This window comes from Anomaloglossus baeobatrachus, chromosome 2, assembly GCF_048569485.1.
Source record: "Anomaloglossus baeobatrachus isolate aAnoBae1 chromosome 2, aAnoBae1.hap1, whole genome shotgun sequence".
Classification (NCBI taxonomy): Eukaryota; Metazoa; Chordata; class Amphibia; order Anura; family Aromobatidae; genus Anomaloglossus; species Anomaloglossus baeobatrachus.
Genome location: NC_134354.1, coordinates 571,723,687 through 571,749,105, shown reverse-complemented (window position 1 = coordinate 571,749,105; position 25,419 = coordinate 571,723,687). Strand labels below are relative to the sequence as shown.

Sequence of the window (25,419 nt, the reverse complement as noted above, 5' to 3'; positions counted from 1 at the left end):
GTCCTTGTAAACCCCACAATTCCTATGATTCCTCTTAGAGGTACCTCCTGAAGAAAGAAGGGAACATAGGGGGGACTTTTAAACAATGAAATGCTGCAGCAGACACTAACCACCCAAGATGGCGGATCTGGTACCGGTTTCGGAGGCAGTTTATGACTTCCAGATTTGGATTTCTCAGATCCCCTGGAATGTCGACTTGCCGGACTGGAGGGACTAGCCCTGCCGGAGGAACGCTCCCCTTGCTGCCCTGGGAATCTGTATGCTGTTCCAGCACATCCTGCTCTGGAGGAGAGTTGTCTTCCATCCTGAATAGCGGATAAGTCATACTCACCAGAATGCAGCGAAGGTGACTCCTCATACCTCCCTGGTTCAAATTTCCCGCCCGAAATCCGTTCACTGGGCGCCGCCATCTTGGAACACCTTGCACATGCACAGGTGATGAACTTCCAGGTGCCGCGTCACTTCCTCTTCACCCCGGCGTTCCGTCAGCAGGGCGCCCGACTCGTGGGCGCCGTGTGAGGATCACATAGCCTGGGGCGACGCAGAGCCGAGCTCCCGCTCCAGGCCCGCGCCCCACCACCGCAGACAGCCGAAGCCCTGGGGAGGTAAGAAACCAAACTTCCACACCGGGTCAGACCTGGGAGAATCCATGCGTTGTCCAATCAGGGCAGGAAACCAAACTGATGTGGAAGAGAGGTACCGCCTTTTTATCAGTGGGTTTCCTGTCCTGATGTGGGCGGAACCTATCTCTCAGGTGGTGCTGTCATGGGCGAAAGGGAAAAACTGAAATATCACATGGTCATAAGTATTCAGACCCTTTGCTCAGTATTGAGTAGAAGCACCTTTCGAGCCATGAGTCGTCTTGGGAATGATGCAACAAGTTCCTCCCTCCAGATTTGGGGATCCTCTGCCATTATTCCTTGCAGATCCTCTCCAGTTCTGTCAGGTTAGATGGTGCAACAAGACAAAACAATCACTGATCTCGTGGAGACCAGCCAGAGAAAACACTGCCGGCAGCCAGCGAGGGCGCTCAAGACAGTGAAATCCTAGGTACATTGCCCCCTAGGAAATATGCAAATCATAAAAGGCCGTGGAGCCTAGGAGTCTCAACACAGAAACCAGCCAGATATCTCTTTGGGAAGGACCCAGCCAAGGGGTGGCTCTTTTTAGGAGACCACCACAATCACCATATTAAGTGGCCCTTTTAGTCAATATCCAACTTTTTGACAAGTTTAAAGATATGACAAGGGAAATACCAATATCATTGGCTGGGTCCTTCCTGGAGGCTGGTCTCCCCGAGATCAGTGATTGTTTTATCTTGTTGGTCAACTAGGCATTGCTCCCACCTGGCCAGAATCCTACTCCACACTGATGAGGGGCAATACCCCGAAACAGCTGTCTGTGGATGGATACCTGGCCTTGGTATTTCCCTACTGCATCTCTAGAGCTCAGCCACAGTGATCTTGGGGTTCTTCTTTACCTCTCTCACCAAGAGTCTTCTCCCATGATTGCTCAGTTTGGCTGGATGACAAGGTCTAGGAAGAGTTCTGGTGGTCCCAAACGTCTTCCATTTAAGGATTATGGAGGCCACTGTCCTCTTAGGAACTTTGAGTACTGCAGAAATTCTTTTGTAACCTTGGCCAGATCTGTACCTTGCCACAATTCTGTCTCTGAGCTCCTCGAGCAGCTCCTTTGACCTCATGATTTTCATTTGGTCTGACATGCACTGTGAGGTCTTATATGGACAGGAGCGTGCCTTTCCAAATCAAGTCCTATCAGTTTAACTAAACACAGCTGGGCTCTAATTAAGGAGTAGAAGCATCTCAAGGAGGATCACAAGGAAAGGAGTGTCTGAGCAAAAGGGTCTGAATACTTATGCCCATGTGATATTTCAGTTTTTCTTGTTCACTAAATTTGCAAAAAATTCTACGTTTCTAGGTTTTTTTCTGTCAAAAATGAACTTTTTTTGCATTTACCAAATGGCTGCAAAGAAACAGAGTGAAAGAATTAAAGGAGTCTGAATTCTTTCTGTACCCACTGTATATAATAGAATTGACCTAAATCATACACTTCCTTGAGTTTAACCACACATCTGACAAGTTTCTGTTCATAGAAATAATAGTATACTACGCACTTACCTACATGGGTCTGCGCGGCAAAATGTAAGACCACATCTATATTTTCGGTTTCCAAGAGTTGTTTTATGAAGTGCGAGTCACAGATATCCCCCTGAGGTACAAGGACAGATGTTATCAGCCAAATCCCATCACAAAGCACAATATCAGATCATGACTCCCATAATATAATATAGTATGTGTATGTATATAACGTCAATGTATTTTATATGATATACTAATACTACGTAGGAAGGATTTGTGAAGTGTAAAAGGAAATGTATGTTTTTCAAATTATTTTAAAAACATAATTCTGAAAATTTATGATGTGCATTTGTACTTGGCCCCTTGTAGTCGGATACCCCTACACAAAATCTTGAGTGACCAACTGACTAGAGGGCTGTGGAGTCGGTAAGCCAAACCTTCGACTCCGACTCCTCAAATTCTCTTGCACCGACTCCGACTCCGGCTCCGACTCCGACTCCTACATATATTGCTTATAGTTAGGTGAAAAATTTATTGTAGTACATGAATATGTGTATGTGAACATCAGACATTTAATAATTTTTATGATACAATAATCAAGATATTTGGATAGAACATAAAATATATTTATTGGAATACAACTTTAGAACACAAAAAACTGTAATAAATTGTAAATATGTAATACACTATGTAATATACAGTAGATTACATATATATCTTGTGTGTGTATATACACTGTATATATATATATATATATATATATATATATATATATATTTTACATATTTACAATTTATTAGTTTTTTGTGTTCTAAAGTTGTATTCCAATAAATATTTTATGTTCTATCCAAATATCTTGATTATTGTATCATAAAAACATTTAAATGTCTGATGTTCACATTGTACTACAATAAATTTTTCACTTAAATATAAGCATTATACTAAATATTATTTAGTAAAATATTCAGCACATTCTGCATTGCACTCCTGTCCCCAATTTATTATATATTTTAGGAGTCGGAGTCGGTGCATTTTATACCGACTCCGACTCCACCAAAATGAGCTCCGACTCCGACTCCACGACTCCGACTCCGACTCCACAGCCCTGAGTCTAGAAGCCCTTTAATTAGGAAATTGAGTCCACCTCTGTGTCATTTATCATTTATTCTCAGTATAACTAGAGCTATTCTGTGAAGGTCTCAGAGGTTTGTTTGAGAATGTTAAGGAACAACAGCATCATGAAAACCAAGGAACACACCAGACTGGTCAGGGATAAAGTTGTGGAGAAACGTAAAGCAGGGTTAGGTTCAAAATGTTTAGTCTATTAGTTGTATATGCCCCAATTCTGGCTTTTATGGAAGAATGGCATGGAAAAAAAAAATACATTTAAAAGCAAGACATAAGAAGTCATGTTTGCAAAAAGCCATGTAAGGGACACAGCTAGCATGTGGAAGAAGGCACTCTGGTCAGATGAAACCAAAGTAGACCTTTTCAGGGTAGAGGTAAAATGCATTCTATGGCGGAAAACTAACTGCACATCACCCTGAAAACACCATCCCCACTGTCAGACATGGTGGTGGCAGAACTATGTAGTGGGGATGCCTTTTTCAGCTGGGACCTTTTTCAGCTGGGACAGGGAAGCTGGTCAAAGTTGATGAGAAGATGGATGGAGTTAAAAACAGGACATTCCTGGAGGAGAACCTGTTAGAGATTGGGGTGTAGGTTAACAATTAACATACTGCCAGTTACAATGAAATGGTTTAGATCAAAGCACAGTTCATGACCTAAATCCCATTGAGAATCTATAACAAGACTTGAAAATTGCTGTTCACAGACACTCTCCATATTATCTCACTGAGCAAGAGCTATTTTGCAAGGAAGAATGGGAAAAAAAATTCAGCTTCTATATGTGCAGAGCTGGTAGAGACATACTACCAAAAGATTTGCAGCCATAATTACAGCAAATGCTGGTCCTAAAAAGTATTGACTAAGGGAGGGCTGAATACAAATGCAAGTCACAATTTTAATATTTATAAAATATTTAGAAAACCATGTATCATTCCCTTTACACGTCACAAATCCTTGCTACTTAGTGATGGTGTAACACACAAAATCCCAATAAAATATGCTTAAGCTTGTGGGTGTCAGGTGAATAGAAAGTGGGGTATGAACACTCCCTCAAGGCACTGTAGATATAGGTCCTATAGGGAGTGGCCCTATCCAGGACATAACTGTGGATACCTACCAAGCCTTACAGGACTTTCAGTAACGTCACATTGTGGCTGATGTGAGGCTGAGGTACAATCTAAACAATGCTGTTTTGTGATGCAGTCTTTGGCTATAATCTGTTAACCTGTGACAACTGCCTCATTTTGGGGTAAAATCACATATTATCGGTGTCTGACCTCTCCCTGATAAGGTCCACAATTCAAATCACTTTATATGTCTTGGACATACCACACCTGCAAGAACTTGTAATTGGGTTTACTTGAAATGGCATCAAGATTTTTCAAGCTGGCGCAATAATCAAGCTGAGGAAAAAAAGAAGACGTAATATTAGAAATTAATTCAGTAACTTACATGGAAAAAACTGGCCATTTGTGCCATTATAAAGCCACGTGTGACCATTAGAACATCTCGTCCAGGCAGAACAGAACCTCATTCATTCAAATATGCTATTTAAGGTTGTCTTTGGAATCCTTATGTTTTACCACACGCTGGAAATGGCATCTCTAGGATATGCTATCACTTTATAGTCAGTGCAGCTCCAGAACCCCACAAATCCAGAGGAGAGAGCGGTGGTGGGGCGAATACTGGCTCTACCTCAGTTGTGGTGAGGGGCTGAAGTGACACTGTGTGAGGAAAATGCTGGAGGTGATATATGTGCTGAATCCTCAGGATCCAAAAGGTCGCAGGTCAGACTCCCAACAGCCATAGTTATGGGATATCCCAGAAATATGCCCTCATTTTGGAAGGTGAAAATAACCTAAGGCAACGATCACAAAGTGCATCTTTTCTAACCACAAAGATGCAGCGTTCTGGGTCCAAAAGAGGCATCCGCGGCAAAAACGCATCAAAAATGCATGCGTTTTAGCCACGTTTTTACCGCATTTTGCCCAATAAGTTTTTTAAGTCAAATCTATTGACTGGAAAGACTCAAAAATGCTGGAAAAACACAAAGAATTGACATGCGGCATCTTCAAAAACTAAGCCAACAAAAGATGCCCAGTCGGGACAGCAAAATAGAAATCTCAGACTTTGCTGGGAGAAGGAAAAGCATGCATGTAGGTGAATCTCTGTGACCTCAAAAACGCAGTAAAGATGCCCTGTGTGAAGTTAGCCTTAGGGTGTGTTAACACAACATCTTTATTTAGGCATGTCTGCTCTGAAATCCACCCGAAAAAGAATCCTAACTATGACCGAAAGAATCAAATAATCAACATATTCATTTCTATGCAAAAAGCGACTTGTACATGTGCTCAGATTTACACACAAAGCTCAACTGGTTCCGCATTTAAGGGCACAAACCGCACTCACCTTATCCAGATTTATTACTCGGTAATCGGAATGGTTTTCAACCAGCGATATGATCATATGGGACGCTCTGCAAGAGAAAGAGAAAATGACATGGGGGACCCAGCGTTATACCCGCAGACCCAGCCATGGTCACACGTGTGGTTCCTCATATGCGCCATACAATGCCTACCATGACAGCATTAGACACAATCCCAGATCAGCGCTAAGACAACATATGTGGCAAATGGGATACTTTGTTTTCTCCACATTTAGTACATCTCCCTCAGTTTTGGGTTTAGTAAGCTGCTGTAATACACATCTACAGGGCCAGGAGGACCCTCGTGCGCCCAGCTCACACTAGGAGCCATAGTAGCACATGCTGAGGAGCAGCTGACTGCCTCTATGCCTCCATCCTGACCGCTGCGGAGGTTACACTGCTTGGAGCAATTTCTACATACAAAATGTGCTATCAAAAGTCTGCATTACAAGAAGGCACAAGACCCTCACAAGGTCCAGGAACCTAGCAGGAGACCTCCGCATGGCAGGGAGCACAATGGGACACTTATTACAGGAACAAAAGCACAAGAGACAGTATTACCACATATACATCTGGCCACAAATCTGGGGGGGGGGCTCTTTCATTGAGCTGTGGTGTTCTGGGATTGGCAGGGGAGCGGCGGGTTATTACGCAGGTTTTATAGACGACATGGCCCGGGTTCGTACACAGTGTTACTGAGGGTCGTGCAGGAATAAAAGATAAGATACACCAAATTCATTAAAAGGTGCATACTAGTGTATCCGAGTGATGTAATTGAAAGTGGAAAGTCACCAAGGCAGGCACCTACATGGCCCGCGTTAGGCGAGCGAGTTCATATGTGAAGGGAAGTTTTACCGCTTCCATAGCCAGTAAGTGGTTGGCCACAAGCTTGGCGGCATATAAAGAAGAACCAGGCTCAGAAGACTTCCCCCAGTTGTGCCTGTTGCACCTGCATTACAGGACTCTTCTGCATCCTGTGGTAGGTCTGGAGATCCGATCCCTGAGGAGGTCCTCAGCAACCAAAAGGTACTTTTTGTTTTTCCCCTCCTAAGGCTATGTGCGCACGTGCGTAAATTCATGCAGTTACGCTGCGCTTTGTAGCGCAGCGTAACTGCATGCGTCCTGCTGTCCCCTGCACAATCTATGGAGATTCTGCAGGGGCCGTGCGCACGTGGCATATTACAAACGCAGCGCTTCGGCTACTGCCGAAGCGCTGCGTAAAAAGAAGTGACATGTCACTTCTTCCGTGCGCTTTGCCGGCAGCTCCCTGCTCTGTCTATGGGAGGAGCTGCAGGCAGAGCGCACGTTCTCGCCGGCACCATGCGCCTCAGAACGGAGCTTTTCAGCTGCGCTCTGAAGCGCACCTTTTTACGGTGCTGGGCTAGTACGCAACGTGGCGCACATACCCTAAGGCAAAACGACTGTTGCAGGACCTGTGTGAGGTCATACCCATGTGACCAGAAGGGGCGCGGCCTCAGCCACCAAAGCTGTATACCAGGTCACATGGCTATGACCTCACACAGGTCCTGCTAGACAAAATGAGTTGTTTGTATAATGCTTATGCTAATTCTAACAGGGGGAGGGGATAACTATGAATATATGATCTGACCAGTGCAACTGTCACTCAACAAGCTGAAAAAGAATTGTTTAACAGAACTGAAGTCGTCATTGGTTGATACTTTTAATGGCTAACTGAAAAGATGGTAATAATAGCAAGCTTTCGAGACCACTCAGGTCTCTTCATCAGGCATGGTATAACACAAAATCTGAAGAGTCACATTTTATCTCATATTAATCTCATATTAGTCTCATATTAAATATGTGACTCTTCAGATTTTGTGTTATACCATGCATGATGAAGAGACCTGAGTAGTCTGGAGCTGCTATTATTACCATCTTTTCAGTTAGCCATTAAAAAGGTATCAACTACTGACAACTTCAGTTCTTTTAAACAATTTTTTCTCTCTACTGGCTAACACGGTACAAAGATATATTTACCTGACTCAAGAAGCTGCTCATTTTATAAACTTTACTTTTTTGGATTTCAAAAACCTATACATCAGAGCTGACCGCTACAGGTATGTATAGAATCAGCCTGATAGTGCCAGTATAGCACTGGCTTTAGCTTATATACGAAAATCCTGGTGATTGGTTCCCTTTAAATGGATTCCTATGCTATCTCGTATCGCAGCCAGTGAGTAAAACCCCCATTACACAGAGTGTGAACAGTATGTAATGATAGAGCGAAAGAGAGAGCGAAAGAGAGAGAGAAAGAGAGAGAGAAAGAGAGAGAGAAAGACAGAGAGAAAGAGAGAGAAAGAGAGAGAGAGAAAGACAGAGAGAAAGACAGAGAGAGAGAGAAAGACAGAGAGAGAGAGAAAGACAGAGAGAGAGAGAAAGACAGAGAGAGAGAGAGAGAGAAAGACAGAGAGAGAGAGAGAGAGAAAGACAGAGAGAGAGAGAGAGAGAAAGACAGAGAGAGAGAGAGAGAAAGACAGAGAGAGAGAGAGAAAGACAGAGAGAGAGAGAGAGAAAGACAGAGAGAGAGAGAGAAAGACAGAGAGAGAGAGAGAAAGACAGAGAGAGAGAGAGAAAGACAGAGAGAGAGAGAGAAGACAGAGAGAGAGAGAGAAAGACAGAGAGAGAGAGAAAGACAGAGAGAGAGAGAGAGAGAAAGACAGAGAGAGAGAGAGAGAGAAAGACAGAGAGAGAGAGAGAGAGAAAGACAGAGAGAGAGAGAGAGAAAGACAGAGAGAGAGAGAGAAAGACAGAGAGAGAGAGAGAAAGACAGAGAGAGAGAGAGAAAGACAGAGAGAGAGAGAGAAAGACAGAGAGAGAGAGAGAAAGACAGAGAGAGAGAGAGAAAGACAGAGAGAGAGAGAGAAAGACAGAGAGAGAGAGAGAAAGACAGAGAGAGAGAGAGAAAGACAGAGAGAGAGAGAAAGACAGAGAGAGAGAGAAAGACAGAGAGAGAGAGAAAGACAGAGAGAGAGAGAAAGACAGAGAGAGAGAGAAAGACAGAGAGAGAGAGAGAAAGACAGTATTTTGGTCCTGCCAATAAAGCATATTTGAATTTGACAGAGAGAGAGAGAAAGAGAGAGAGAGAAAGACAGAGAGAGAGAGAAAGACAGAGAGAGAGAGAGAAAGACAGAGAGAGAGAGAGAGAGAAAGACAGAGAGAGAGAGAGAAAGACAGAGAGAGAGAGACAGAGAGAGAGAGAAAGACAGAGAGAGAGAGAACCCTCAAGGAGAAAAACAAAAAGCACATCTCCCACAAACTGCAGCAGCTCGAAGACTCCCTCCAGGATAACTCATTTCTGGGAGACATGGAGCCATATCGGTACAAGTCCCAAGCAAAGTACCCTCCACATTCAAAATGGCAACATCTGGCACAGCTACTTCAAGGGCCTCTACAAGAATATCCCAGAAGACCGACCTAACCCCAGAACAAGAGCATATAATGACTAAACTGAGGGACATGGAGGAGACAATCAAGGACTTTCAAAATCCTCTGGACATACCAATCAGTGTGCTGGAAATAAAAGACAGAATCAAACTGCTAAAATCTAAGAAGGCCGCGGGCAGTGACGGCATCACTGCCAGAGATGATCAATACAGTTCCCCAGATATTCATGCAGCACTGGCTAATACTATTCACCCACGTCCTGAGTGCCGGCTACTTCCCTCAAAGCTGGAATCAAGGTCTCATAACGCCCATCTACAAGGATGGAGACCGATATGACCCAGCAAACTACAGAGGGATCTGTGTCAACAGCATTCTGGGAAAAACTGTTTAACAGCATCATTAATAAAAGGATTATCGCCTTCCTCACCCAGGGTGACGTCCTCAGCAGAAGCCAAGCTGGGTTCATGCCAAACCACCGCACCACGGACCACATTTACACCCTGCAAAGCCTCATCAAGACCCACGTCCACGACAAAAAACAGGGGAAAATATTGCATGTTTCGTGGACTTCAAAAAGGCCTTTGACTCAGTGTGGCATCCAGGCCTGTTCCTGAAACTCCTGGAGAGCGGAATAGGTGGCAGGACCTACGACGTGATCAAGAGCTCATACACTGAGAACGGTGCAGCGTGAAGGTGAACGGAAAGAGGACGGCTTTCTTCCGACAGGGCCGTGGGGTCAGACAGGGCTGCAGCCTGAGTCCAACTCTATTCAACATCTATATAAATGGACTAGCAACAGCTCTAGAGTCCTCCCCCACTCCAGGCCTCAGTCTGCATGACCGAGAGGTGAAGTTCCTGCTGTACGCAGATGACCTCCTGCTACTCTCCCCAACTGAAAGAGGCCTCCAAGATAGCCTGGCAGTACTGGAAACATTCAGCACCACATGGGCGCTTCCCATCAACCAAAAGAAGACCAAAGTCATGGTGTTTCAGAAGAGGAACAGAACAAAATAAACACTCCCTCCCTTCACATTAAATGGCTCCACGCTGGAGAACACCAGCAGCTACACCTACCTCGGTCTGGAGCTAAGCAATAACGGGAGCCTCAAGCAAGCAGCAGAAGCCCTGAAAGGAAAAGCATGCAGACCTTCTATGCCATCAGAAGACAACTGTACCACCTCAAACCACCTGTGAGAGTCTGGCTCAAGATATTTGACAGCGTCATCACCCCTATACTGCTATATGGCAGCGAGGTATGGGGCCCAGTGACCTACCCAGACCACACAAAGTGGGATTCCAGCCCTACCGAAGTCTTCCACATGGAGTTCTGTAAATATCATCCTCCAAGTCCATCGCAGCACCTCAAACATAGCCTGTAGGGCAGAGCTGGGCCGATTCCCCTTATGGTTCACTATACACAAGAGGGCGCTATCACACCAGGCACACACACAGAACAGCAACCCCAGCTCCTACCATCATAAAGCCCTGCTGAGCCGGAGCCCAGAGCAAGCCAGGAACCCCGGCAGCCAGTCCAGCCAAAGTCAGCAACACCCCCTGACAAAAAGCCCAAATAAAAGAGATCTCAGAGAGCTGCAAGATGCAATACATAGAGGACTGGAAGAGTGAATTAGAGAACTCCCAGAAACTCACCATCTACCGGTCACTGCGGAGGGACTACACTCTGGCCCCATATCTGGAAAGGCTACGCCACCCCAAAGACAGGCAGACCCTGAGCCTGTACAGACTGAGTGCCCACAGCCTAGAGGTGGAAACAGGGCGGCACCGACAGACATACAAGCCGCGAGAGAACAGACTGTGCCAGCACTGCCAGCAGGGGGGCTCTGGAGGACGAGACGCATTTCCTACTGCACTGTGACAAATACTCAGCAGTGAGGGGCTCCCACTTCCAGAAATTTACCACCCATAGCCCGGGCTTTCCATCCATGGATGAGGACATGAAACTCCGCTTCCTACTGGGGGAAGAGGAATCAATGGTGGAGATCGCCGCCCAATATGTCACCACATGTCATAAGCTGAGGGGAACCTAAGACCCCTAAATGGGACTGTCAGAGCCCAAATTGTGCCCCCCAACTCCCCATAACCCTGATCCCCTCCCACCACACTTACTGTATTTCTCTTGCTTTGGCAACACTAATTGTATTTTGGTCCTGCAATAAAGCATATTTGAATTTGAATTTGAGAAAGACAGAGAGAGAGAAAGACAGAGAGAGAGAGAAGACAGAGAGAGAGAGAAAGACAGAGAGAGAGAGAGAAAGACAGAGAGAGAGAGAGAGAAAGACAGAGAGAGAGAGAGAAAGACAGAGAGAGAGAGAGAAAGACAGAGAGAGAGAGAGAAATAAGAAATAACGTTTGGAACTCTATTCTATGTCTGAACTGGGTGCAAAAACCTAAAAAAACATCACTATGGGGAGATAAGGTATGCACACCAGTGACTATGTAAGGGGAATACATGGAATAGCAGAAACTGCTGTGTGAATACTGACATGAAAAATTCAATAGCTATATGTAAGGATGAAACTGATGTAAGGATGAGCTGACCGCTACAGGTATGTATAGAATCAGCCTGATAGTGCCAGTATAGCACTGGCTTTAGCTTATATACGAAAATCCTGGTGATTGGTTCCCTTTAAATGGATTCCTATGCTATCTCGTATCGCAGCCAGTGAGTAAACCCCCATTACACAGGGTGTGAACAGTATGTAATGAGAGAGAAAGAAAGACAGAGAGACAGAGAGAGAGAGAGAGAGAAAGAAAGACAGAGAGAGAGAGAAAGAAAGACAGAGAGAGAGAGAGAGAAAGACAGAGAGAGAGAGAGAGAGAGGAGAAAGACAGAGAGAGAGAGAGAAAGACAGAGAGAGAGAGAGAGAAAGACAGAGAGAGAGAGAGAGAAAGACAGAGAGAGAGAGAGAGAGAAAGACAGAGAGAGAGAGAGAGAGAAAGACAGAGAGAGAGAGAGAGAGAGAGAAAGAAAGACAGAGAGAGAGAGAAAGAAAGACAGAGAGAGAGAGAGAGAAAGACAGAGAGAGAGAGAGAGAGAGAAAGACAGAGAGAGAGAGAGAGAAAGACAGAGAGAGAGAGAGAGAGAGAAAGACAGAGAGAGAGAGAAAGACAGAGAGAGAGAGAGAGAGAGAAAGACAGAGAGAGAGAGAGAGAAAGACAGAGAGAGAAAGACAGAGAGAGAGAGAGAAAGACAGAGAGAGAGAGAGAGAAAGACAGAGAGAGAGAGAGAAAGACAGAGAGAGAGAGAGAGAAAGACAGAGAGAGAGAGAGAGAGAAAGACAGAGAGAGAGAGAGAGAGAAAGACAGAGAGAGAGAGAGAGAGAAAGACAGAGAGAGAGAGAGAGAGAAAGACAGAGAGAGAGAGAGAGAGAAAGACAGAGAGAGAGAGAGAAAGACAGAGAGAGAGAGAGAAAGACAGAGAGAGAGAGAGAAAGACAGAGAGAGAGAGAGAAAGACAGAGAGAGAGAGAGAGAGAAAGACAGAGAGAGAGAGAGAGAGAAAGACAGAGAGAGAAAGACAGAGAGAAAGACAGAGAGAGAAAGACAGAGAGAGAGAGAGAAGACAGAGAGAGAGAGAGAAAGACAGAGAGAGAGAGAGAGAGAAAGACAGAGAGAGAGAGAGAAAGACAGAGAGAGAGAGAGAGAAAGACAGAGAGAGAAAGACAGAGAGAGAGAGAGAAAGACAGAGAGAGAGAGAGAAAGACAGAGAGAGAGAGAGAAAGACAGAGAGAGAGAGAGAGAAAGACAGAGAGAGAGAGAGAGAGAAAGACAGAGAGAGAGAGAGAGAGAAAGACAGAGAGAGAGAGAGAGAGAGAAAGACAGAGAGAGAGAGAGAGAGAAAGACAGAGAGAGAGAGAGAAAGACAGAGAGAGAGAGAGAAAGACAGAGAGAGAGAGAGAAAGACAGAGAGAGAGAGAGAAAGACAGAGAGAGAGAGAGAGAGAAAGACAGAGAGAGAGAGAGAGAGAAAGACAGAGAGAGAAAGACAGAGAGAAAGACAGAGAGAGAAAGACAGAGAGAAAGACAGAGAGAGAAAGACAGAGAGAGAGAGAGAAAGACAGAGAGAGAGAGAGAGAGAAAGACAGAGAGAGAGAAAGACAGAGAGAGAGAGAGAAAGACAGAGAGAGAGAGAGAAAGACAGAGAGAGAGAGAAAGAGAGAGAGACAGAGAGAGAGAGAGAGAAAGACAGAATAGAGAGAGATATAATATATATAGAGAGATATAACACACATACACACATACATACACACACATATACAGTTAGGTCCAGAAATATTTGGACAGTGACACAATTTTCGCGAGTCGGGCTCTGCATGCCCACCACATTGGATTTGAAATGAAATCTCTACAACAGAATTCAAGTGCAGATTGTAACGTTTAATTTGAAGGTTTGAACAAAAATATCTGATAGAAATTGTAGAATTGTACACATTTCTTTACAAACACTCCACATTTTAGGAGGTCAAAAGTAATTGGACAAATATAAACCAAACCCAAACAAAATATTTTTATTTTCAATATTTTGTTGCGAATCCTTTGGAGGCAATCACTGCCTTAAGTCTAACCCATGGACATCACCAAACGCTGGGTTTCCTCCTTCTTAATGCTTTGCCAGGCCTTTACAGCCGCAGCCTTCAGGTCTTGCTTGTTTGTGGGTCTTTCTGTCTTAAGTCTGGATTTGAGCAAGTGAAATGCATGCTCAATTGGGTTAAGATCTGGTGATTGACTTGGCCATTGCAGAATGTTCCACTTTTTTGCACTCATGAACTCCTGGGTAGCTTTGGCTGTATGCTTGGGGTCATTGTCCATCTGTACTATGAAGCGCCGTCCGATCAACTTACGGCATTTGCTGAATCTGGGCTGAAAGTATATCCCGGTACACTTCAGAATTCATCCGGCTACTCTTGTCTGCTGTTATGTCATCAATAAACACAAGTGACCCAGTGCCATTGAAAGCCATGCATGCCCATGCCATCACGTTGCCGTCCACCTTGTTTTACAGAGGATGCGGTGTGCCTTGGATCATGTGCCGTTCCCTTTCTTCTCCAAACTTTTTTCTTCCCATCATTCTGGTACAGGTTGATCTTTGTCTCATCTGTCCATAGAATACTTTTCCAGAACTGAGCTGGCTTCATGAGGTGTTTTTCAGCAAATTTATCTCTGGCCTGTCTATTTTTGGAATTGATGAATGGTTTGCATCTAGATGTGAACCCTTTGTATTTACTTTCATGGAGTCTTCTCTTTACTGTTGACTTAGAGACAGATACACCTACTTCACTGAGAGTGTTCTGGACTTCAGTTGATGTTGTGAACGGGTTCTTCTTCACCAAAGAAAGTATGCGGCGATCATCCACCACTGTTGTCATCCGTGGGACGCCCAGGCCCTTTTTGAGTTCCCAAGCTCACCAGTCAATTCCTTTTTTCTCAGAATGTACCCGACTGTTGATTTTGCTACTCCAAGCATGTCTGCTATCTCTCTGATGGATTTTTTCTTTTTTTTCAGTCTCAGGATCTTCTGCTTCACCTCAATTGAGAGTTCCTTAGACCGCATGTTGTCTGGTCACAGCAACCGCTTCCAAATGCAAAACCACACACCTGTAATCAACCCCAGACCTTTTAACTACTTCATTGATTACAGGTTAACGAGGGAGACACCTTCAGAGTTAATTGCAGCCCTTAGAGTCCCTTGTCCAATTACTTTTGGTCCCTTGAAAAAGAGGAGGCTATGCATTACAGAGCTATGATTCCTAAACCCTTTCTCCGATTTGGATGTGAAAACTCTCATATTGCAGCTGGGAGTGTGCACTTTCAGCCCATATTATATACCGTATTTTTCGCTTTATAAGATGCACTTTTGTTCCCCCAAATTTTGGGGAAAGTAGGGGGTGCGTCTTATAATCCGAATATACGGGGGGGGGTGTATATACATATACACACACTACAGAGTCCAGGGGAGGTGCGGGCAGCTCTGGAGCTCTGCTGGGGGACTTGTGAAAGCTGGGAGCAGCAGCGTTTGATCTCCTGCTCCCGCTCATATAATATGCACAGCCGCTGTCCACCACCATGGTGCTGAAAGTGCACTGCGGCGATGGGCTGGGGCAGCAGTGTATATTATATCTGCCTGCGCCCTTCTTTGATTGCACATGCCCCCTCCCCCGTGTTAGCTATGGCCCCCATGCTGCTGCAAACAGTAAAATAATAAACTTTTTACTCACCTCCTCCAGGCCTCCCTCCTGCTGCTGTGATAAGGCACAAGAGATTTCACTCTGCTGTGCCGATCACATGACCGCCGAGAACCAGGAAATGCAGGAGGCCGGAGCTCAACCCCGAGGAGGGGGGACACAGACAGGACAATGCTGGAGAAGGTAAGGAAAGTTTATTTTACTAAAAGCAGCAGCATGGGGCGATATATAAACACAGGGAGCTGTGTGCCAGCAATAGTGGGGCCATGTGCCGCCACATGGGGCCATGTGCCAGCAATAGTGGGCCGTGTGCCGCCACATGGGGCCGTGTGCCGCCACATGGGGCCGTGTGCCAGCAATAGTGGGCCGTGTGCAGCCACATGAGGCCATGTGCCAGCAATAGTGGGTCATGTGCAGCCACATGGGGCCGGTGTGCCAGCCATAGAGGATGTGTGCCAGCCATAGGGGACATGTGGCATCACTGGGCCATATCCAGATTCAGAGGGTTAATTTTAGGATGGGGGGGGCTATGAGGGACATATACCCTATATGATTTGTCAGACGGACACTGGCATTATAAGACGGACCCCATTTATTAAAAAATTCTCTATTCCTTCACCAAATTTGGGGGTGCGTCTTATAATCAGGTGCGTCTTATAAAGCGAAAAATACGGTATATAATTGTATTTCTGAACATGTTTTTGTAAACAGCTAAAATAACAAAACTTGTGTCACTGTCCAAATATTTCTGGACCTAACTGTATATAAAAAATGTTAATGTTCATCACCTTCAACCTATTGTCCAGCAATATTTATTAAGGGTACGAGTCAACAATCAGTGTTCACAGCATTTTGCACACAGCATGCTTCAGATGCGTCCAAAACACTGCATTGTACAGTACAAGCACAGTGGACGGGATTTCTAGAAATCCCATGCCGACTGTGCGTCTACGGCCCACAGCGAAGACTGACCTGCGGTGAGGCTTTCTGGGGCCGCAGCATGTCAATTCCTTGATGCGGGGGGGGTCACATGCCTCCTCCGTAGGGAGAACACAAGCGAGAGACTGCAGTGCACGGAACCTTGATTGTGGGTACAAGCAGCTGCGGTCTCCCGCAGAGGAGACTCACAGGCCCGCAGATCAGGACCCGCCAGGTCCCGGACGCAGCAGGTTCTAATTGTGCGCACGTACCCTAATAAAGTGGGTAGGGTCATGGATTGGTAGTTTGCATTTTGACCTTTTAAGGCTACTTTTACACTTGCGTTGAACGGCTTCCGTAGCACTGCGTTGTGTGACGGATGCGTTGCATATAGTGGCACAACGGATGCTACGGATCGTACAAGACAACGTAAAGCCTTTTTTTCTTCTTCTCTACAGTTTTACCGGCAGCAGACTATTGTGAACGATCAGCTGATCGCTCTCAGTAGCCGGCTGCCGGTCGATCAGCTGAGCGCACTCCCATGCCGGAGGCCGGGCGCTCAGCTGATCATTCGGCTGCCGAGAATGTGTGCGGGGGGCGGAGTGAGTGGAGCCGAGCGGGCGATGGCACTGAGGACAGGTGAGTGTGCATGTGTATGTGTGTGTGTACATACATGCAGACTGGAGTGCGGGAGGGGGCAGAGCGAGGGTAAATATCGGCAAAGCACTTTGCTTGGTTACGGGTGCAGGGAGCCAGAGAGAGCATGCGCAGTGAAATCCTACGGATTGCGCTGCTCAAAAAAAACGTTACATGCTGCGTTCCTCCCGCTCGGCGCAGCGTCAAAATAACGACACTGCGTCGTCCAGCGGATGCAATGATGACACTTGAGTTACAGTGCGTCGTCCATACAAGTCTATGGAGAATAGCGCAGTGCATTAACTATACTGTATTGCACTGTACTGGAGTGTGACAGATCCGGCAAAGTGGCAAAATGCCGAATGTGTGAAACCGGCCTAAGGATATGTGCGCACACAGCAGAAATTTCCTGCACCAAAGCACACATTTGTGGTGCATGCGCTTTTGGTGAGTTTTCAGTGCGGTTTTGTGCAATGCCTTTCTTTTAGTTAAATCAATGCCTGGAAAGTGCAGAAAGAAACACACTAAGGCCTAAGCCACACGGCGAGAAAATCGGTGCGAGTGGAGTGCGATAAAACATCGGACTCCACTCGGACCAATTCTAGCCTGTGTGTCAGTGCACATGAGCGATTATATTCTCAGCCCTAATCGGACCGAGAAAACAATCACAGCATGCTGCGACTGTAATGCAAGACTCTTTTCTCTCGCACCCATTCAAGTGAATGTGCGAGAGAAAAAAAAAAAAAAATCACACTGCACTCATGGTACACCGGTGTACTGCCAGTGCAGTGCGAGAATGGCAATAGCCGGCTACGGAGGAGACAGGGAGATAAATCCCTCCCTCCCCTCCTGAGAGCTGGCCCAACCCTCCCTAGCTGCGGTCTGCTCGCACGGTCAGACCTCAGTCGCAGGAATACTAGCATGACACTCGGCTCCTGCTGTGCTGCCAGCGCGAGCCGAGTCTCATACGAGCATCGCAGTAGTGCCCCGGCCTAACAATTGACATTCTGCAGACTTTTTCTGCACCCAAAACTGCAAGGAAAAAAAGAAGCGACGTGCGCACAGCACTTCAGAATTCTGATTGACTTTACAGGGAAAAAGGATAGAAATGCAGATTTGGGCGACAAACTGCACCAAAAGCTCAGCATGCCCACACGGCCTTAGACTACGTTCACACAGGGCGGTTATGCAGCGTTTTTTTTCCTGACCAAAAACTGATCTCTTGGCAGGAAATCTCCTTTGAGTCATTGTGCTCTTGGTGTGGTTTTTAGATGCATTTTTGCTGCAGATTTGCTGTGTTTTTTTTCTACAAAATGGGTTGTTTCAATGAAAAACACTGCAAAAAATTGACATGCTCATTCTGTGAGATCTGCAGTAAAAACGCAGGTATTTGACAAAACAGCGAAAAATCTGCAGGTGTGTGTGCATGAGATTTCAGAAATTTCATACACTTTGCTGGGACTGTAAAAAGCAGTGTTTTATTAGCATGGATTTGCATAAAACCAAGGCAAATCTGCAGCTAAAAAATGCAGCAAAAATACCACAAAAGCCCAGTGTGAACATACCCTATCCCTTCATATTTCCAGTGCTCATTCCAGTCTTCCCATTGGAGCCCGTTCACACTATGTTCTGGCCGGGCTCTGTAGTGCACATCACACAGACTGTCCGCAGATTGTCACCCTTCGGCCTCCGTACTCCTGTGACACCACAGCTCACACCGGGCGGACCGTTACGGGACACCGTCTGGTCAATGTGCCTCACTGCAGACACCACGGGGAGCGGCCGATCAGCCAATGTGTGAACAGCTCTTGACCTGTGCGGTTACCCGCGTTTTCCCCCGTACACACCGCACACTTACATGAAGCCGGCCCCGCCGGTCACCAGGAGCCGCTTGCGGTAGCCCCCGGGGGGCCCGTGGTCACTGCTCATGTTGTGATGTGCCGCCTATAACAGGGCCGGAGACAGACGACATGGAGCTGTGTCCGGTCTACTGGGCGGATACACGTGACTCCTCTGTACCGAGCACATCGTATGTCGCGACACTGTACGCGTCTCCGCATACAAGTTACGACAGCCGCGCTTGACGACTCTACCTGGTGTCACTTACACGTAAGCAGTGTTTCGCCTCCAGCCGATTGGTCGCACGCATGACGTCACGGCCCCGCCCCGTTGACTCTGCAGATGTGGCGGCTGGAGCGGCACATGTCACCGGGCAGTACGTGGGAGGAGATGCTCGGGCTGCTGCTGGCCGTGGGGGCGCTCCTGCCACACACGGGATGGGCGAAAACCGTGCACGGCAGCTTTGACAGCGCCCTGGCGTGGCACAGCCGGGGGCAGCACATCTTCACCTTTCTCTTCCATGGTGGGTATACGGAGGCAGCTGGAGACACTACTCATCATGTTCTGCAGCTCCTGGGCCTAGTGCTGGGGGCACTGCAGGGGGGTGGCACCAGTGTGGCTGATAACAGGGAGCAATTACACTACTAATACTCATCCCATTCATCCAGTGTAATAAGCAAATGTCTAATGGCAGTGTGCCCATACATGTACTCATCCTGTGCCCGCATGTATAGTATACACAGGGCAGTGTGCCCATACATGTACTCATCCTGTGCCCGCATGTATAGTATACACAGGGCAGTGTGCCCATACATGTACTCATCCTGTGCCCGCATGTATAGTATACACAGGGCAGTGTGCCCATACATGTACTCATCCTGTGCCCGCATGTATAGTATACACAGGGCAGTGTGCCCATACATGTACTCATCCTGTGCCCGCATGTATAGTATACACAGGGCAGTGTGCCCATACATGTACTCATCCTGTGCCCGCATGTATAGTATACACAGGGCAGTGTGCCCATACATGTACTCATCCTGTGCCCGCATGTATAGTATACACAGGGCAGTGTGCCCATACATGTACTCATCCTGTGCCCGCATGTATAGTATCATACACAGGGCACTGTGCCCATACATATACTCATCCTATACCCGCATGTACAGTATCATACACAGGGCAGTGTGCCTGTACATGTACTCATCATATACCCGCATGTACAGTATCATACACAGGGCAGTGTGCCTGCACATGTACTCATCATATACCCGCATGTATAGTATCATACACAGGGCAGTGTGCCCATACATGTACTCATCCTGTGCCCGCATGTACAGTATCATACACAGGGCAGTGTGCCCATACATGTACTCATCCTATACCCGCATGTACAGTATCATACACAGGGCAGTGTGCCCATACATGTACTCATCATATACCCGCATGTACAGTATCATACACAGGGCAGTGTGCCCGTACATGTACTCATATACCCGCATGTATAGTATCATACACAGGGCAGTGTGCCCATACATGTACTCATCCTGTGCCCGCATGTACAGTATCATACACAGGGCAGTGTGCCCATACATGTACTCATCCTATACCCGCATGTATAGTATCATACACAGGGCAGTGTGCCCATACATGTACTCCTCCTGTGCCTGCATGTACAGTATACACAGGGCAGTGTGCCCATACATGTACTCATCCTATATCCGCATGTACAGTATCATACACAGGGCAGTGTGCCCATACATGTACTCATCCTGTGCCTGCATGTACAGTATACACAGGGCAGTGTGCCCATACATGTACTCATCCTGTGCCCGCATGTACAGTATACACAGGCTAGTGTGCCCATACATGTACTCATCCTGTGCCCGCATGTACAGTATACACAGGGCAGTGTGCCCATACATGTACTCATCCTGTGCCCGCATGTACAGTATACACAGGGCAGTGTGCCCATACATGTACTCATCCTATACCCGCATGTACAGTATCATACACAGGGCAGTGTGCCCATACATGTACTCATCCTGTGCCTGCATGTACAGTATACACAGGGCAGTGTGCCCATACATGTACTCATCCTGTGCCTGCATGTATAGTATACACAGGGCAGTGTGCCCATACATGTACTCATCCTGTGCCCGCATGTACAGTATACACAGGCTAGTGTGCCCATACATGTACTCATCCTGTGCCTGCATCTATAGTATACACAGGGCAGTGTGCCCCTACATGTACTCATCCTGTGCCTGCATGTATAGTATACACAGGCTAGTGTGCCCATACATGTACTCATCCTGTGCCCGCATGTACAGTATACACAGGCTAGTGTGCCCATACATGTACTCATCCTGTGCCCGCATGTTCAGTATACACAGGCTAGTGTGCCCATACATGTACTCATCCTGTGCCTGCATGTATAGTATACACAGGGCAGTGTGCCCATACATGTACTCATCCTGTGCCTGCATGTATAGTATACACAGGGCAGTGTGCCCATACATGTACTCATCCTGTGCCTGCATGTATACTATACACAGGGCAGTGTGCCCATACATGTACTCATCCTGTGCCCGCATGTATAGTATCATACACAGGGCACTGTGCCCATACATGTACTCATCCTATACCCGCATGTACAGTATCATACACAGGGCAGTGTGTCCATACATGTACTCATCATATACCCGCATGTACAGTATCATACACAGGGCAGTGTGCCCGTACATGTACTCATATACCCGCATGTATAGTATCATACACAGGGCAGTGTGCCCATACATGTACTCATCCTGTGCCCGCATGTACAGTATCATACACAGGGCAGTGTGCCCATACATGTACTCATCCTATACCCGCATGTATAGTATCATACACAGGGCAGTGTGCCCATACATGTACTCCTCCTGTGCCTGCATGTACAGTATACACAGGGCAGTGTGCCCATACATGTACTTATCCTATACCCGCATGTACAGTATCATACACAGGGCAGTGTGCCCATACATGTACTCATCCTGTGCCTGCATGTACAGTATACACAGGGCAGTGTGCCCATACATGTACTCATCCTGTGCCCGCATGTACAGTATACACAGGCTAGTGTGCCCATACATGTACTCATCCTGTGCCCGCATGTACAGTATACACAGGGCAGTGTGCCCATACATGTACTCATCCTGTGCCCGCATGTACAGTATACACAGGGCAGTGTGCCCATACATGTACTCATCCTATACCCGCATGTACAGTATCATACACAGGGCAGTGTGCCCATACATGTACTCATCCTGTGCCTGCATGTACAGTATACACAGGGCAGTGTGCCCATACATCTACTCATCCTGTACCCGCATGTACAGTATACACAGGCTAGTGTGCCCATACATGTACTCATCCTGTGCCCGCATGTACAGTATACACAGGGCAGTGTGCCCATACATGTACTCATCCTGTGCCTGCATGTATAGTATACACAGGGCAGTGTGCCCATACATGTACTCATCCTGTGCCCGCATGTACAGTATACACAGGCTAGTGTGCTCATACATGTACTCATCCTGTGCCTGCATCTATAGTATACACAGGGCAGTGTGCCCATACATGTACTCATCCTGTGCCTGCATGTATAGTATACACAGGCTAGTGTGCCCATACATGTACTCATCCTGTGCCTGCATGTATAGTATACACAGGGCAGTGTGCCCATACATGTACTCATCCTGTGCCTGCATGTATAGTATACACAGGGCAGTGTGCCCATACATTTACTCATCCTGTGCAGTATCATACACAGGGCAGTGTGCCCATACATACAGGATGAGTACATGTATGGGCACACTAGCCTGTGTATACTATACATGCGGGCACAGGATGAGTACATGTATGGGCACACTGCCCTGTGTATACTATACATGCGGGCACAGGATGAGTACATGTATGGGCACACTGCCCTGTGTATGAGGCGAGTGCAAAACAACTGGTGGATGGCTAGTGGGATATCAGTTTATGCCAACCGACAAACTAAATAGCCAAATTCCTGTTGAGTAGTAGCAAGGGGTGGGCCGGCGGGGGACTAGCTGTTCCCTCCCTTTTGCCTACCTACCAGCGGAGGTGCACCATACTTTTTTGGGTACCCCTTGGTCCTTGTCCACCGCCCCTATTCTATCCCTAAATACTGTTGTTGCCAAAGGTAGGGACCCTTCACCAAGATGGAGATAAAGTGCCAAGTCGTCTCAAGTCAGTTTATGTAATATTCAAATTGGTTTCCATCAATTAATGAGTAACGAATACTAAACAACCCCCCCCGAGAACTCCCCACCTAGGGGCTGAATATGCCCACTCTCCAGGAGACCAGCACGTGTGCATATCTTTGTGTGCGAGGCGTCCTGTCCTTGTACTATGGACCTGCAGGCTCCATCTGGGGCCTGTACACTGGGCCATTGATATTGCCCTATTGGATGACCCTAATGCTTTCTGGACCTATTATTAGTCCACTGTACTTCCCCCGATGAACCCCAAAAGAAAATATGAGGAGAAACGCGTCGGGATTCTTCTTTGGATGATCTTTAGATGATCCCAGCAGATAAGTTGCTGGGTTCTTGGTTAAAGGGGTTATCCGGCTTCTTGTGACTTTTTTTTTTATTACCCTATTGGGCTACATTGGGGCAGGTAAGTAGATAGAGAGCACTTACCTGCCCTGCTGTCAGACCCTCTCCCCCGGCTCAGAGTGGTCATGTGACCGCTCCTGCCGTGATTTTGCTGCTTCCGGTCATTTCATGTCAATATGGGCAGGGCCATGTTGACATGCAAATCTGGAACAGCATGTCACCTCCCTGCTGGGGCTGTACAGTGCGAGGAGTCACCGCCCCCTTCCCTGCACCCTCCCACACATTCCCCCGCACCCCGTACTCTGCCCACAACCTCCCCCTGCACTGCTGTGGGGTCCGTGACCTGGGGGAGGGGCCTGGCGGCAGCTGCCGTGGTGTCAACGCCAGCACCGGGCCCCTGCTCAGGATCGCACATTCAAATGTACCGGCATCACAGATCACAGATGCTGGTACATTTGAAAGTGCTGATGAGAAGGAGCGCAGCTTCTCATCACTGCCCGGCTGTCTGTGCTCTCTTCAGCACAGCGGTGACGTCACTACTGTGCTGATATGGCCAGAGCACAGACAGCGCGCGAACGTGCAGGAGCAGCGGGGACCGAGGACGGGTGAGTATGTACTCCCTACATGTGTTCCCTATGGGGATGGGGGGGGTCAGTGCAGAGCGCCGCGTGCGGTACAGAGCCATATGTGTGTGTGTGGTGCAGAGCAATATGTGTGCGGTGCAGAGCCCTGTCTGTGTGCGGTGCAGAGCCCTGTCTGTGTGCGGTGCAGAGCCCTGTCTGTGTGCGGTGCAGAGCCCTGTCTGTGTGCGGTGCAGAGCCCTGTCTGTGTGCGGTGCAGAGCCCTGTCTGTGTGCGGTGCAGAGCCCTGTCTGTGTGCGGTGCAGAGCCCTGTCTGTGTGCGGTGCAGAGCCCTGTCTGTGTGCGGTGCAGAGCCCTGTCTGTGTGCGGTGCAGAGCCCTGTCTGTGTGCGGTGCAGAGCCCTGTCTGTGTGCGGTGCAGAGCCCTGTCTGTGTGCGGTGCAGAGCCCTGTCTGTGTGCGGTGCAGAGCCCTGTCTGTGTGCGTGTACGGTGCAGAGCCCTGTGTGCGGTGCAGAGCCCTGTGTGCGGAGCAGAGCCCTGTGTGCGGTGCAGAGCCCTGTGTGTGGTGCAGAACCATATGTGTGGTGTGCAGAGCCATATGTGCGTGTGGTGTGCAGAGCCATATGTGCGTGTGTGGTGTGCAGAGCCCGATGTGCGTGTGTGGTGTGCAGAGCCCGATGTGCGTGTGTGCGGTGCAGAGCCCGATGTGCGTGTGTGCGGTGCAGAGCCCGATGTGCGTGTGTGCGGTGCAGAGCCCGATGTGCGTGTGGTGTGCAGAGCCCGATGTGAGTGTGGTGTGCAGAGTTCGATGTGTGCATGTGCGGTGCAGAGCCCGATGTGCGTGTGGTGTGCAGAGCCCGATGTGAGTGTGGTGTGCAGAGTTCGATGTGTGCATGTGCGGTGCAGAGCCCGATGTGCGTGTGGTGTGCAGAGCCCGATGTGAGTGTGGTGTGCAGAGTTCGATGTGTGCATGTGCGGTGCAGAGCCCGATGTGGTGTGTGGTGCAGAGCCTGATGTGGGGCTGTTATTTGCAATGCTGTAGTGATAACAGGTCAGTGCTGAGGCTGAATACTGACAGGGAATGTGTGTGCAGGGGGCGGGCAGAGGGTGGGGCTGGACACTGAGGCCGGGCGGTGCCAGCTGTGACTGGGAGGTTTGGCACAGGAAATGGTCAGTTTGCTTGTGCTGAATGTAAACAAAGAGCTGCAGAGAATAAAGGAATAATTCAAGAGGAACAAAAGTTAGAAAACAAAAAATAACAATGTAGGGCTGTTTTATATGACAATACAGCACAGATTAGCTTAACAAAAATGTTTGAGTTTGTCGGACAACTCCTTTAATTAATTTAGGCCTACAGCATATTGTCGCTGATATTTGAGTTTCCACTTATTCAGCCCCTAGGTGGGGAGTTCTCGGGGGGGTTGTTTAGTCTTCATTACTTATTAATTGATGGAAACCAATTTGAATATTATATAAACTGACTTGAGACGACTTGGCACTTTATTTATTTTTATCTTGGTGGCGGGTGCCTACCTTTGGCAACAATAGTATTTAGGGAT

The 25,419-nt window shown here is 47.4% G+C and overlaps 2 protein-coding genes across 2 annotated transcripts in view; one reads left to right on the top strand and one right to left on the bottom strand.

Moving 5' to 3' along the window:
- TGDS (TDP-glucose 4,6-dehydratase) overlaps window positions 1-18,915 on the bottom strand; it is an 80,034-nt gene extending 61,119 nt beyond the window's left edge. Inside the window, exons 1-4 of the mRNA XM_075336758.1 lie at window positions 18,671-18,915; window positions 5,637-5,703; window positions 4,562-4,630; window positions 2,139-2,229 (exon numbers count right to left, since the gene is read on the bottom strand). Of these exons, the coding sequence (XP_075192873.1) occupies window positions 2,139-2,229; window positions 4,562-4,630; window positions 5,637-5,703; window positions 18,671-18,741 (298 nt within the window). The 5' untranslated portion in view covers window positions 18,742-18,915. The remainder of the gene's footprint in view (window positions 1-2,138; window positions 2,230-4,561; window positions 4,631-5,636; window positions 5,704-18,670) is intronic.
- GPR180 (G protein-coupled receptor 180) overlaps window positions 18,566-25,419 on the top strand; it is a 38,906-nt gene continuing 32,052 nt past the window's right edge. The window contains exon 1 of the mRNA XM_075336757.1: window positions 18,566-19,174. Coding sequence (XP_075192872.1) covers window positions 18,994-19,174 — 181 coding nt within the window. The 5' untranslated portion in view covers window positions 18,566-18,993. The remainder of the gene's footprint in view (window positions 19,175-25,419) is intronic.